This window comes from Triturus cristatus, chromosome 1_1 (assembly GCF_964204655.1).
Source record: "Triturus cristatus chromosome 1_1, aTriCri1.1, whole genome shotgun sequence".
NCBI lineage: Eukaryota > Metazoa > Chordata > Amphibia > Caudata > Salamandridae > Triturus > Triturus cristatus.
In genome coordinates, this window is record NC_140579.1 from 1,028,575,994 (window position 1) to 1,028,591,542 (window position 15,549).

At 51.8% G+C, this 15,549-nt stretch overlaps 1 protein-coding gene across 1 annotated transcript in view; it reads right to left on the reverse strand.

Annotated features, from left to right (window-relative positions):
* Window positions 1-15,549, reverse strand: part of PRR29 (proline rich 29) — an 845,024-nt gene that overhangs the window by 92,062 nt on the left and 737,413 nt on the right. The window contains exon 4 of the mRNA XM_085599757.1: window positions 14,405-14,475. Within this exon, the coding sequence (XP_085455883.1) occupies window positions 14,405-14,475 (71 nt within the window). The remainder of the gene's footprint in view (window positions 1-14,404; window positions 14,476-15,549) is intronic.

Below are 15,549 nucleotides of genomic sequence, written 5' to 3' on the forward strand. Positions count from 1 at the left end.
AAATAAACTCCATACACAAGTACAGTGACCACCAAGGATGCCACTAATGATGCAGGTGGAGACATTGCCCAGCATGCATGGCCAAAGTTGAACGGATCCGTCACACACCAAGGAAATGTAGACACAGCTCAGCACAACATATTGGAAACACCCTGCAGGGAAGATGTCAGGGTCCACAGAGGAAGGAACACACCTTGGGACAATTTCACCATACAGTAAGAACACACATGACCAAAGATTATTTGCAGAGCCCTTGTGATGGCACACAGATACCAGGGTCCACCCCATGAGCAGCACACCACAACATTTCCCAGACACCTAACACATTATCACCACCCCAAATCATGAAGCAACACCACCAACAGCAATACCAGAAAAGCAGTAGTGTACAAAGGAAAAATAAAACATTGCTTTATTCAGCATGAAAAAATAAATTGTTAATAAAAGTTCAATATGTACAAGGCCCATAGGGCAGTCCATAGTCCAATTCCTGGTGGGGGACACATAGGGACGCGTGTCCCCTAGCTTGCCTGCACAGTTCATACCTCCTTTGCTTTCACAGGGGGGGCATCATGTGGGGGGGAAGGACCAGGCACCGCAGGGACAGGAGGGGCAAGGGTAGGTGTTGTGGGTGCAGGGACGGAGGACTCCACCACAGGGGGTGGGGCAGCGCCAAAGGTGGTGGTGAGAATGGCGCTGCACACGGTTGCAAGGTCCCCCAGGGTCTCCCCTGCACCCGAAGGAACCACAGGCCCCAAGGAGGGGGGGGGGGTCGGAGGGATGGGTCGCAGCGCTACTGGGGGAGGGTGTGGACAGGGGGGGGACTCAACTACCCTGACCGGGGACTCCTTTGACCGCTTGCGGGGTGGTGTCACTTTGGGACTCAGGGACAGAGCGGCCATGAAGGAATCTTTGTTGGAATCTTGGCCAGGAGAGCTGAGGGGAGTGGATTCGGGGGGAGTGGGTTGTGAGGAATGTGGACTCCCACTGTGGCTGCGTGTCTTCCGTTTTCCCCCCGACCCAGTGGGTGTGCCTACTTCACCCTGTGTGTGCGTGAGAGGAGGTGTGCGCTTGGCCTTCCCTGGTGGTGTGGTGCCTGTGTCTGGTGGGGTGCATGCATGGGGACGTCTGGGTGTGCGTGGGACAGGCATGGGAGTGGGAAGTGTGGATGGTGCAGGGATGGGGGGGACGCAGCGCTGCAGGAGATCCACTGCTGCAGTCAGTGTCGAGTCTATGGACCTCAGCAACTGGCATTGGTCAGACTGCGCAGCTGAGATGCCCTCCATGTATGCCTCCATCTGGGTGAGCACTCGGGTGTGGCCATGGAAGACATTAAGCATCGCAGTCTGACCAACCTGCAACTGGCGCAGGATGTCCACAGACTCGGCATTCACGGCAGCAGTGGAGACAGGGGCAGGGGGTGCTGTGCCTGGCAAGAAGGAGACACGTGGTGACCTAGCACGGCGGGAAGGGACCCGAGCAAGTGGGAGGCCGGTGATGGTAATGGAGGGGGCGGGTAGAGATTGAGTGCTGCTTTCAGCTGTGGGAGCTGCCTCCGCCCCCTCTGGGAGCTCAGCCTCGGACCCGTCAGCGTCATAGTCGGTGGTGGGACTGGACAGCTCCTCCGCCTCACTCCCCTCGGCCTCCGTGCCACTCGATGCGCCAGACAAGACAGCACTGGTGCTCGATCCCTCCTCACGGTCCGTGCCAGTGTCTCCCTCTGAGTCCCCCGACGATGCTGTGGGCAAGGTGAAGAGACAGGAAATAATCAGACACCTGTATACATATGTCACATGAGTCAAATCTACATAGGTCACAGTGCATAGCCCGAAAAGCAACATGAGTAACATCTACAATACAAGGTACATATGTAGGCCCTGCAACACACAGTTGGTTGACCCACCATGCCACTGAGAAACAATGGAGAGCATGACACAACAGCAAATTACTTGATATCAAATTGGACAGAGGAGCCAGGCTCTGGGGACAATCGTGCACAGCATCTGCACCACACAGCGTTGCCAAAAAAGGGATGAGAAGGAACCATGTCTATTAACTTTTTGCACATGCTACAAAGCTAATACATTAAACCATGCCCAACATGACTGGGTCACTGCACCTTGAGTGTATGTCCAGACAAACATCACACACGGGCCAGACCTAGCAAGGAGACTTCAGATTTTTACATGTATGCCTTGCCCGCACAAACCACCCCCTACCTGAGACAATGTGATTGAGACAGAGGAAGTACTTACACCTCTTACTCTGGGATAAAAACACATGGCCTGCACTAAATCCTGATTGTACACAAACTACCCCTGGTGCGCCTGTCCACATATATCATTGACAATCAACCATCATCAAATTGTCGTACCAAGACACACAGGCACTGCCCACTGTGAGTATGCACAAGCAAAATTGGGTCACACTGTACAGTGGACACATGTAGCACAGTTTACGTAAATACAGATGAGGCCAGGGTACAATGCCACAGAGCCCAACCTATGCCGAAGACACAGAGAATGTCCACATTGTTGGATGACACACATGATACCTAGGAAAAGGTGCCCCAGGGCACGGTAGTGGCCACACTCCTCCATGGTCCTGGATGGATATGACTGCAACTGAAGCAACCCTCCCTGCACTATGCATTACTCCCACTCATGCACATCATGTCAGAGGGCACAACATTGGACATGCATGCTGTAAGGCAGTACACTTTTAAGACACACTCCTATGTCGGGACTCACCATCAGTGCCAACTGACATGGACCCCACAATGACTGAACTGGCCAGGGCACAGGCAAGGTCCCAAAACCTGTTACACACCATCCCCACACATGATGCTGCAAGCATTGGGCACTTGGATTAACTGCCAGCCTAGATAACCTTGTGCAAGAGTGACTACACACAGACCAGGGAACACATGGCAAGGAGTGGAAGAGAGGAAGAACAGCACCGGTTTACTTTGGGGAACAGGTCATGCACTGCACATTTAAACCCTGGCAGTGTATCCATGCAACTGCGCACTTGCAAAAGCTGGTGACACACAACAAACACACATGTACCTACCCCCTTCCTGCTGCTGCTTCTCCCGTAAGCGCCTATCCAAGTCAGGGAAGACTACCGCCAGCACACGCTTATGGATGTGGGTCAGACGCCGGCGCCCACGGTTCTTGTGGCTCTCAGGTGAGTCCCCCAGCAGGACCCATGCGATCCTCCTCGTCCAGCACCGGATATCCTGCCAGCGTTTCCTCACCTGGGCTAGGCACCGCTTCCGACCCTCCGTCTTCCTCACGGCACTGACGGCTTGCTTCCATATCTCCCCCTTGGCATGGACGCCTACCTGTGAGGATGCAAAAGTGAGAATACTTTAATACACCTGAGCAATGACACAGAGACACACATATTAATAATTTGTCTTGTTTGAACAGCCCATGGTATGCAGGCAACTCATTGCACCTTTGTCATAGGGACATTATCCTCTGGGGAAGGCCAAATGCACTACGTGGGATTGAAAGTACACAGGTGGCATGAGGAGTGCCACACAATCAAGGATCCTGGATCACACTGTGCATCACAAGCTACATCAGGATTATGTACAGCACCTCAAAGCAGTCACATGCCCCAGCCCACTGACGCAACCTCAGCAGAGTACACAGACACACACAGGCACAGGACAATCACCTGCCATTGCCAACTGCGGGTACAAACCTCACTCTGCCCATGTGCCACTAGACTGGGGGGTGTCACAGGTGTGGGGCTGGCTCAGCACGGCAGTCACACAGCACTGCTCCCTGCTCACATCAGATGGGCAGGGTATATCCATCCCTCATGCAGCTGGTGTGCAACACTCCCCATATGCACTCACCCACATGACAGGGGACTTACACACACACACACCAATGTCCAGGGGACGAACACATCATTTGGACACTCACAGCACAGGTACACTAAACAAACACACATCTATGGGTACTGTCACCTGTCACACTGGGGGGACCACATAATCATACCAGGACTGTAGAAACAACATTCCCAGGAGGAGTAGCCAGGCAGAATGTGGCATGCACCATGCATTGATTGTCACAGTAAGCACTATGCAAGTGAGGAGTGCACACAGGAACTACAGCATGCTCTGCATGGGAGACATGAGGCCTTCCCCACCCTGGGACCCACTCTAAACAACATTGCATGTCTGTCACACATGGACACAATGCCAGAAGTCACAGTCACAAAAAAGGGGCACAGTCTAAGCTAGTGGAGTCTGCACTCACCTGCTCCCCTGGTCGACCATACAGCATGGTGTACTGTGGGAGGATCACATCCACCAACGTCATATTCTCCTCCATGGTGAATGGCTGGGCCCTCTCCACAGACCTGGACATGGTGCCAGAGGAATCACGAGCAGCAGCAGTGTTGTGGAATGAAAGGATGTGCAGGCAAGTGCTCTCTCATGGGACCTGGCTGCCTTATATCTGCCTTGCTGGCCTGTTTCATGTACAGGAGTACAGAGTGATTGGTCAGTCACATTAGCATCCTACGTTTCCTCCAATCCCTTTAAACCTACCCCAGTGAGTGGCTTTGCATGGTTTAAAAATTGAGCATGATGTCAAGTCAACAACCACTTTGCAACAAAGTATATTGTTTCCAACCGACTTCTGCTGGCCACCTGATGCAAAAATGCAAACTTTAAACTCGGTCTCCATGACAACCAGCATGCATTTAGGCCCTTATACTTGTCCCTCATGTGTCCCCTATGTTATTTCAATATTTACACACAGGTATGGTGCGTTCCACGGCCCTGGGGCACCCCAAATGCAGTGAAACGGACCGTACAGGCGTGTGTAGGGTCCCTATCACTATGGGAGTGCTCTATTCCTGTCTGTGTGCCGCCTGTCACCACTGTCAGGTGTGAAACGCACCGTACATACGCTCTGAGGGCGTGTGTACGGTCCCTATCACTATGGGAGTGCTGGCGTATGCGTACGACATAGTAATACGGACCGTACACGCGTGTGTAGGGTCCCTATCACTATGGGAGTGCTCGCGTATGCGTACGCCATAGTAATGCGGACCGTACACACGCGTGTACGGGTCATATTACTATGGCGTACGCATACGCCAGCACTCCCATTGTGATAGGGACCGTACACATGCCTGTACGGTCCGTATTACTATGGCGTACGCATACGCCAGCACTCCCATTGTGATTGGGACCGTACACACGCCTGTACGATCCGTCTTACTATGGCGTACGCATACGCCAGCACTCCCATTGTGATAGGGACCGTACACACGCCTGTACGGTCCGTATTACTATGGCGTACGCATACGCCAGCACTCCCATTGTGATAGGGACCGTACACACGCCCTCAGAGCGTATGTACGGTGCGTTTCACACCTGACAGTGGTGACAGGCGGCACACAGACAGGAATAGAGCTGTCATACTTGGCCAAGGCTGGACATCAAGGCATTGTCTGTGCAGTACTACATGTGTCGGGCACAGGTGTGTCAGGCTGTTATGTGGCACATTACTCCTGAGGTGTGAAGCAAATAAATGTATGATGAGCTGTGTACACATGTCATGTGTGATGGTGCACTGTGTGCCACACATCCCCTTCACTCCTTTGACATGTGTGCATGTAGTACAGACTTGTTGCGCCATGCGTCACTGGCATGGCACAGTCACCGACACCCGCAACTGTCCCCTGATGCCAGGTACATGGAATGTTACACCTGAGATGTGAATGCCCGCGTTGCACGCTGTAACTATGTCATGTGTGTGTCATGTGTTCCCATAGGTTTGCTGTAGGTGTTTGGTCAAATGCATCGGCAGTTGCTGCAACCAACATGTGTCTGTGTGTAGATGGGCATGGCACACTGTTACGCACACCAGCCCACATGTGTAATCCGACGTAAGGTGTGTATGTATGCATCGACACGGAGTTTCAAAACAAGGACATATCTGCATACTCTCAATGTATGTGTGATCAGTCTTGACATGTACTCCTTCATGGCAAGGTGTGTGGTCTGTCCTTTTTATATGACATGTGACCTGTGCTCTAGTGTTCCGCAACCTGTCTGTATGATTAACATACTTATTCTGCACATATGCGTCTGCCTGTTCACTCACACTGGCCCACCGCTAGTTTCATGCCATGTCATGTTGAGCTTGAGAATCCACGTTTGTGGCTGGCTCTTGGTAGGAGTGTCACCTGCCTGGCATACGTGTCCAAGATATGTTGCACAGACCTGACTCTGTATGTAGCATATGTGTATTGCCTGTTGAACATGTGCTCAGTACATTGACATTTGTGGTGTACTGTACCCACTCTTCGTTGTCCCTTCAAATTTACTGCAGGGCTCCGCCTCTCCCCCGACCAAGGCCAGACTTGGCTGCCCTGAGGGAACGTGACTGTATACGCCGCTACCGCTTCAGCCAACCGTTGATTGAGGACTTGACCGCCCGGCTGGAAGCACACCTCCAACCGCTACACAGGTATCCTACTGCACTGACACCCAAGACTAAGGTGATGGCAGCCCTACATTTCTTTGCCACGGGTACCTTTCAATATACCATTGCTCATGTCGGTGGCATGTCCCAAACCATGTTCAGCCGTGTTCTGCATGATTTTTTAGAGGCCATGTTGGGTCACCTGGATGAGTTCATCAAATTCCCAAATCCTGAGCAGTTGACAGGTGTCAAGCGTGAGTTCTATGCCCTGGGAGGGATGCCCCATGTCATTGGGTCCATAGATGGAACACATGTGGCTTTGGTACCACCACAGGCACAGGAGGTAGCATATAGGAACCGCAAGCATTACCACTCTATTAATGCCCTTGTGGTGTGTCTTGCCAACATGGTGATATCACATGTCTGTGCTCGTTTTCCAGGATCAGCACACGATGCCTACATCATGAGGCGTAGCAGGGTGCCTGAAATGATGCAGCAGCTGCGCAACGAACAAGCATGTATTGTTGGTGGGTATACTCTGGCAGTCCTGTATTTAGTGTCATCTTCCTGTCTTACTGCTTCTCCTGACCCACTTTTATCCATGATGTTTCCATGTAGGGGACGCTGGCTATCCCAACATGCCATGGCTGATCACGCCTCTCCGCAACCCCAGCACGGCTGCCGAGCACCGCTACAACAACGCCCATGGGCGGACCAGGCGAGTGATAGAGAGGACGTTTGGCCTCCTGAAGAGCCGATTCCGTTGCCTCCACAAAACTGGTGGCGCACTCCCATATGCACCGGTGAAGGTCTGCAAGATCTTCCTTGTGTGCTGCATGCTGCACAACATGGCAATGGAGAAAGGTGTGCCACTCATCCTGAATCCGGATGAGCAGGACCATCCACCCGTGGAGGATGGAGGGCTTGGTGACGAAGCAAGTGATGTGGAGGAGGAGGAGGCGGTGGAGGACATCCGTAGTATGCTCATACGCGACTTCTTTGCTTAGTGGTGAGTTCCAGTGTCTGAGTGTGCACGCATTGGGCCGTGTGTGGCATGTGTTGCAATGTGTGTGTCCATCTGCATGTCTGCCAAGTGAGTCAGAGGTGTGTTTGGATGTGTCACTCGAGTGATGGTGCAATAGAAGAATGTTTTTCCAGAGTCATCATCGTCACCTAGCATGTTGACAACCTTATACGTGTCGAGTACATGCACATGCATGCGGATGTGCTTCTTTTGGCTGACTCCTTGTGTGTCTCTCATCCACAGGTACTTGCGCATGCTGTCTGCTGGTGGCATTGTTGTGCTCCTGCTACTCCTCATGAACACAGCAACATGTGCTGAATCAGCGTTACATGCACGGACAAGTTTGAAAATCTCCTTAGGGTAAGGGATGCAGCACGGCTTTTTGGGTGTGGTATTTGTTTGGAATGTGTGTGCACTGCTCCTGTTCATGTTTGTTTACTTTGCATACATGTAGAATCACCATGGGGCACATGACATGGAGCTGAATTCACCTGAGTTGATGGTCAGACTTGGTGACAGTCATCTGTAATGGGATTGTGGATTGTGATGAAGCCATCAATGTGTCTAACACTGCCCTCGGAAACATACGGGTTGCACTGGGTTGACATGGTGTGTGAATTCCCCATTAGAGGCTCAATGGTGTATAGCAGCCTCTCCGTGAGCAGCAGGGGGTGTTTAGCTGTAACCCGTCACTTGTGTGCCAGTTCTATGGATTTCCAGCATCTGTGGTGCAAAGGGGGGTGCCAGTGTCGGTCCCACATGTTCATCCACATGACCTGTGTATGTGTTGACAGAGTTGCATTAGCATTCCGACACACATGACTAATAAAGGTGTCCCTCTGCCTCCAAGGTGCCTCATCTCTGTCAATGGTGGTCTGTTGCCACTGTGCATGCGGCATGTCTGGCATAGTTATCAGAGATAGTGCATATGAGTCTATGTGTAGAGTAGCAAGATGCAAGCTGTTTGCCAGGGATTAGAATCTGTATTGTGCATGATGTCCATGGCTGTGTAGGTATTGTGGCATGTCAGTCTCCACGACGGCCACTGTGCTGCACGTGCATCCATTGTGAGTGTGTGTCCCATGTTGAACCAGACATTCCTTCCTTGACATACACCTTTTGCATAGTTCCTTCCTGAGATCCTTGTCTTTGTGTGCAACTTGTGGCATTGTTTTCTTGACATGGCGCATGCTGCTGCAGGCCCTGCAGCAAGGGCACCCAGTGTCCACGCAAACGAGCTGGTGTTCATCATTGCTTGCTTGCTGACATGTGCTATGCTGATCAGCAGCATCTGTGCCTCATGCTGCAGCACACTCTGCATTATGCACAAGATCCCCAGTTCCATCCACCTCAAGGCAAGAGAGACCATCCCCCAGGTCAACTACAACATTCGTGTCTAATCCTACCATGCACTCTACGGACATGTGCGTTACAACTCCCATGATACTTGTCCACATCCAGGGTGCATCTGCACAGCTCTGCTTCTACATCCGCCGACCAAGCCACATCAACGTCCAACAGAGATGGGGGGAATGGATCACTGCCAGCTGCAGGATGACCTTCTCAATCCACGCCCACACTCAGGATGCAGCCCACAACCCCAACACGACCTTGTGGCACTGTGATCCAAGACCCCATTGTGCCATTTCCATGCATCCAACCTTGGCCGGCCCACCATTCTCCACATCCACCTGACTCAAGCATGCAGGACATGGTTCTGCGACCTGTCTGCACATACCTGGGAGTAGCACCCCAGGACACTCCACATGATCCCTGACCTCTGCGCATGACTGTTGCTCTTCTAAATAGGTCTGTAGGCACAGTTGTGCGGGCACCCCCTGAGCTGGTTGGGCCCATCACGGGTGAGTATGGTGCTCCATGTCTGTATTGGATGATACATTGTGACCCATCTGTGTCCTGTGCCAGACTCAGACCCCAGGGTATGGATGGTTGTAGTTATTTAAAATACTCTGGCATCGTTTGACTTTACAACACACACATGTAATGGAATAATGCAAAATGACGGCATCATCTCTTGATAGTGGTGAATTTTATTTGTGGTGGGGTACGTGTTTGGGGGGGGATGACAAGAGATGCTTGCCGGGTGTGTAGAATCCAAAATTCACTGGGGGAGTTGACATCCTTGCCATTGGAAGTCATCAGAGTCTATGCCACAGTCTTTGTCAACATTGGTCAGACAGTGACCAGCAAGTCCATATGGCAGAGAATGTCATTTGCTGATGTGCTGCTGTTGGGCCAGAGGGCCAGGTGCCAGGCCAGGTGACCTGGGAGATGGTGATGTTCCGCTGACTCTCACGGTCTTTTGCGTGGACGACCCACCTTCCTGCGGGGACCCTCAGAAGCAGGCCGTGACGATGCTTGTGATGCTCCGTCGGATGAATCCTCCTCCTCCTGATCCCTCCCTGTGGCTGGTGATGTTCTTCGCCTGGTGGCACAGGGAGGGTTGCCCATGTTTTCGGCAATCCGACGGAGTACACGGGTCATGTCCGTTTGCACCGCCACGAGCTCAGCCAGTCTTGCCTCCATCCGTCCTTGGTGTTGCTGTTGACTGGCATATTGCTCGGCCTGCACGTTCTTTATCTGGTTGAGGGCCTCCACGGCCTGGCTGATGCCCCTGGTGTCACGCCGGTATGTGTCCAGGATGTTGCGGACGTGTGACTTTACCGGTTCCTGAGCCAACTGGTCAGGTTCGCGCCTCCGCCGTCCTCCACTCCCACCACCCCTGCCCACTTGCGCATGGCCTGCCGTTGTGGGCACATCGGGTCTCCGGGACCCCTGAGGGATGGCATTTGCGTTGTCGCCTGCCTCCTCCTGGGTGCCCGGAGCACCATGTCCCTCCTGGGCAGCCTGGCTGTGTTGTCGTGTGCGGGCAGGGCTCCTGGGTGGCTCCTGGGATGTGGCAGGAATGGGGGTGGTGGTTGGCACAGTTGTACCTGACGCAGGTGCTGCAGGTGTTTGGACACCAGAGGGGCCAGGTTGGTCTGGGTCATCCACGGAGTGGTGAGAGTCGTCGCTGCCGGTGGGGTCCTCATCACGCAGAGCCTGGTCCTGTGAGTCTTCCCCCCCAGTGTTGGGGGGAGATCGACGACGTTGACCTGTGTGTGAGAGAGACAATGTTAATTGGGTTACATGCGACATCCATATTTCATTCATTTTGTGAGTTGGCACAGTTCCTCTGGGTAGTTGGATATGTCTTGCATTCCTCTCACAGTGCACTTGTGCATGGGTATGTCCCTTGGCCACAGCTTTCGACACTTTACCTATGTGTGACACAATCTTAGTTGATGCATCTTTTTGGAACGCAGGCAGCAGTGTAGTGAGCGGGCGTAGCGAGCCATGAAGAGCCGCCTTACGTGTTGCACTGTACGTGGCCAAGTGGTGTTTTTTCCGTGCTATTTGAGAATGCAGGTAGGTAACTTAAGCATTTGTGACAGGGTTCTGACAAACACAGTGGGTGGGTACACTGGGTGTAAGGTTAGGTTTGTGCCTGCAGCACGGATGTACTCGTGCACGGATTGACACATGGCCCAGTGTTTCTCAAAGGAAAAAGGAGGGGGTTAAGGCACTGCCAAACCTTGTCTACATGCACACAGTCCACCTGCTGACGAGCGGACATGGCCACACCACCCAAGGGTGATTTGGTCTCCCTCTGTCTCCCTCTCTCCCTCCCTCTGTCCGTCTCCCTCTGTCTCCCTTTCTCCCTCCCTCTGTCAGCCTCCTCCCTCTGTCCGTCTCCCTCTGTCTCCCTTTCTCCCTCCCTCCCTCCCTCTGTCAGCCTCCTCCCTCTGTCCGTCTCCCTCTGTCTCCCTTTCTCCCTCCCTCTGTCACCCTCCTCCCTCTGTCCGTCTCCCTCTGTCTCCCTTTCTCCCTCCCTCTGTCACCCTCCTCCCTCCCTCTGTCTGTCTCCCTGTGTCCCCCTCTGTCTCCCTCCCTCTCTCTCCCCCTCTCCCTCCCTCTGTGTGTCACCCTGTCACCTCAGCCCAGCTTCCTGGGCACACACAGTTTGCAGGTCTTTCAAAGGCCATTGGCTTGTTCATGTGGGTTTGTTTCTAATCACCGGGCACCCATTGGGCGGAGTGTCTGAGTCTGCGCTGCTGCTGTGGCGGTGTGTGCTGACACTCTTTCAGAGTGTTGCATCTTCATTAGCTGCTGTTATGTGCAAATTGTGCCTTCATACCCATGTCATCCTGCAACGCGGCCACCATTTGCAGGCAACACAGTACTGTGTGGGGACACACTGTTTGTATGGCTGTGCCCTGGGCCATATGGGCTGAGGGCATTGTGTGCTTCTGAGTTGCTCAATGTTACTTTTGAGGCCCACCCTCCCGGCATCGGGGACATCCTGTCTTGTGTTGGTGTTTTGTGTGGCCTGTGACTTGGCATGGCCTTGCTTGGTGCATGGGGCATGGAGGCGCTAGTGGCATGTGTGTGTTTTTGGAGTGTGGTTGTGTCCGGTGCTGGCTTTGGGGGGGTTGCGTGCATGATTGGGATTTTGGTTGTGTATGGCGTTCCCCCATGTGAGGTGAGTTGTTTGTGTACTCACCAGGGTCTCGGACTCCTTCTAGTCCGTGTACTCCCACCGGCGGCAGCGTGGCCATCACCTTCTCCTCCCAGGGATGGTATTGTACCCGTCTGCGGGGCGGCCCTCCTCCAGTGATGTTCCCCTGGTTGTGATCGTCCGTCATTTTGCGGTGGACCGTCCTCCGCAGATCGTACCACCTGGCTTGGCACTCATGCATGGTCCTTCTGGTGGCCCCAACAGCATTCACAGAATTGACAATCCTCTGCCACATGGCTGATTTTTCGGCTATGCTGGCCTGTCTGACCAATGTTCCAAAGAGCTGTGGCTCGACTCTGATGATTTCGTCGACAAGGATCTCCAGCTCCTCCTTTGTGAACTTTGGATTCCTGTTAGTGGGCATGGTGTGGGGTGTGGGTGTGAATGGTTGTGGGGGTGTGGGTGTGGATGGTTGTGTGAGTGAATGTGATGAGGGGGTGTTTGTGATGGTGGTTGTGTGAAGGAGTGCAAGTGTAAGGTGTATTGATGTATGTAGTATGGTGTAGTGCGTTGTCTCTGTGGTCTGGCAGTAGTGGATCTGTTGCAAAGGATCATGGTTTGTGTGTGTTGGGCCTTTTTATTGGTCCATTTGTGGCTGTGGCTGTGTTTGAACTTTGGGTGGGTGTGTTATAAGGAGTGGTTGTGTTTTGGGCCTCTGTTTGGCTGTTTGGCAGTTGCAGGTCAGTGTATAGGATGTATTTGGGCTTGTTGGACATGTTTTGTGGTGTTGTGCGAATCGAATTGACTCTCCTTGTGTTGTTTTGCTTTGTCCTGGTTCAGTACGAGTGTTTTTGGCATCTGTACGGTGCGTACATGGGCCATGTTGTTGTACAGTGCTGACTTTTGCTATGGCTTAGTACGACTCGTACATGCGCGAGGTTGGGTGAGGGTGCTGGTGTAGGGTCCTGGGGTAGGGTACGTTCAGACACAGGCAGGGTGTTGGTCCGCACCGTCCATTGGGGCTGGGTGTACGCTCCGTACATACACGGGTGGGGGTACGCTCCGAACATACACTGGTGGGGTGTTGGTACGCTCCATACATACACTGGTGGGGGTACGCTCCGAACATACACGGGTGGGGGTATGCTCCGAACATACACTGGTGGGGTGGGGGTACGCTCCATACATACGCTGGTGGGGGTTCGGTCCGAACATACACTGGTGGGGTGTTGGTACGCTCCATACATACACGGGTGGGGGTACGCTCCGTACATACACGGGTGGAGGTACGCTCCGAACATACACTGGTGGGGTGTTGGTATGCTCCATACATACACTGGTGGGGGTTCGGAGCGTACATACACGGGTGTGGGTACGCTCCATACATGCAGGGGTGGGGGTACGCTCCGTACATACATGGGTGGGGGTACGCTCCGAACATACACGGGTGGGGGTACGCTCCGAACATACACGGGTGTGGGTACGCTCCGAACATACACGGGTGGGGGTACGCTCCGAACATACACGGGTGGGGGTACACTCCGTACATACATGGGTGGGGGTACGCTCCGAACATACACAGGTGTTGGTACGCTCCATACATACACTGGTGTGGGTTCGGCGCGTACATACACAGGTGTGGGTACGCTCCATACATGCACGGGTGGGGGTACGCTCCGAACATACACTGGTGGGGGTTCGGCGCGTACATCCGCGGACGGGGGGGCGTTTGGCGCGTACATACGGGGTTAGGGGGGTGTTCGGCGCGTACATACGAGGGCTGGGGGGTGTTCTGCGCGTACATACGGGGTCTGGGGTGGGGTGTTCGGCGCGTATGCGGGCACATGTCTCCATGGTTGCTATAGGAGTTCGCTCCGTACGGTGTTTTTTCCATACGGTTGTGCATTCGGACGGACGGGAAGGATCGTACTTGCGCGCTCGGACTTCAGTTTTCAGATTCGTACGTAAAAATATCCGGGGACGTGTCGGACACCTTTTCCGACCCGAGGACGTGTCGGGGAATTTACCCAATGCGATTCGTATGGACTTTTTAACATACGAATCGTACTTGCCAGTTTGTACGGGACTTGTACGATTCGGACAGTAAAAAATCCAGATACGAGTCGTACGGGGAATATTTTTACAGAATCGGAATCAGCCCCTTAACCCCTTCTGTGCCCATGACGAGATAGTCTCGTCATGGAGCGCGGTTGCGCTGTGCCCATGACGAGACTATCTCGTCATGGACCCCGCCCGCTAATACAATGCCCGGCACAGGAGGGGGAAAGGGCGGGGCACTCAAGGGGTTAATAGGCACATTATAATTGCAAGGGTGATGAAAATTTATTCAGAATTCTATTAAAAAAGAAAACAGTACATTGCTACTTGAAATACGAATCCTACCTGAAGCAGGTGGGACGTCAGCTCCTACTGTCCCAGTGGCACTCGGAGGGGGAGGTGGAGGCACTGCTCTTCTGTGGAAGCAAATAGAAGTCTGTGAGTGAATCACAGGACTATATGTACAGAGGTAGTTTGTGGGGGCATATTTGTTTTAAAATGTATCAAAGCCCTTTTATGAACCAGACTTTTTTTCCCACTTGAAAATAGATTTGTGATCCATTATGAATCACAGATAGGAAGAGTAAAAATAGAAGTATTCCTTTCTCCATAGAAGTGGAATTTATCAATGGCTGTGGCCACAACTTCAGTTTTAAACAACTGAACAGTTATCAACCCCACCTTGTAGTTAGTAACTGACTTTGTGAGAGTTTGCCATTCTGCATCTACCTCTACTTCATGAATAATTGCTTTTAATTGTGTGCAAGTATGGGTAAAGTACATAATAACAGCTATGTTGTTTGGGGTACCCAGGGTTCAAACATTTCATGAATAATATTTTTACTGACCTATTTTTAAACGTTGGCATTGCAATTTCCAATTCGAATAACTTACCTATGGTTCTTAACTTGTGAAATTTTGATACATTAGAAAAGCTGGGTTATATGCTCTATTATTATAGCGATAATTGGACCTCTATAATCATCAAAGTTATCCATTTATGATTTTGAAGATGATCACTTGCTTGGAATAAGAATGCATATCTCTTCTCGATTTTGCTCAACAGTTTGTGCAATAACCAATCATGTTTTTGATGACACTAACATTGCTAAGAAATATGCAGGATGTGGTCATTTAAGAATGGTTTTAGATTATGCCATAAAAAAATACCCATGAGACTGTTTGAAAGTTTATTTAAAAAAATTCACTGATATCTTAAATCATCTCTGTGGTGTAAATAAAGTGTAAACTGGAAATTCCAAGAAAAACATGGGTTAAGAGTCCCGAGACATTCAACTCAAAAGAAAGCGGCCTATGGTTAAATAAAAAAATTAGGTAACAGTGTAAAATAGACTGGGGTTGAGACAGAATATTGAGTTGGAAATGTCCACTTACACAAATATCGAGTTGGAAATATCGTGATCAAGAATATCGAATTTAAGGGTTGAAATTTTGTTTTTTTAAATATAGAAGTCATTAATATTGTTTGC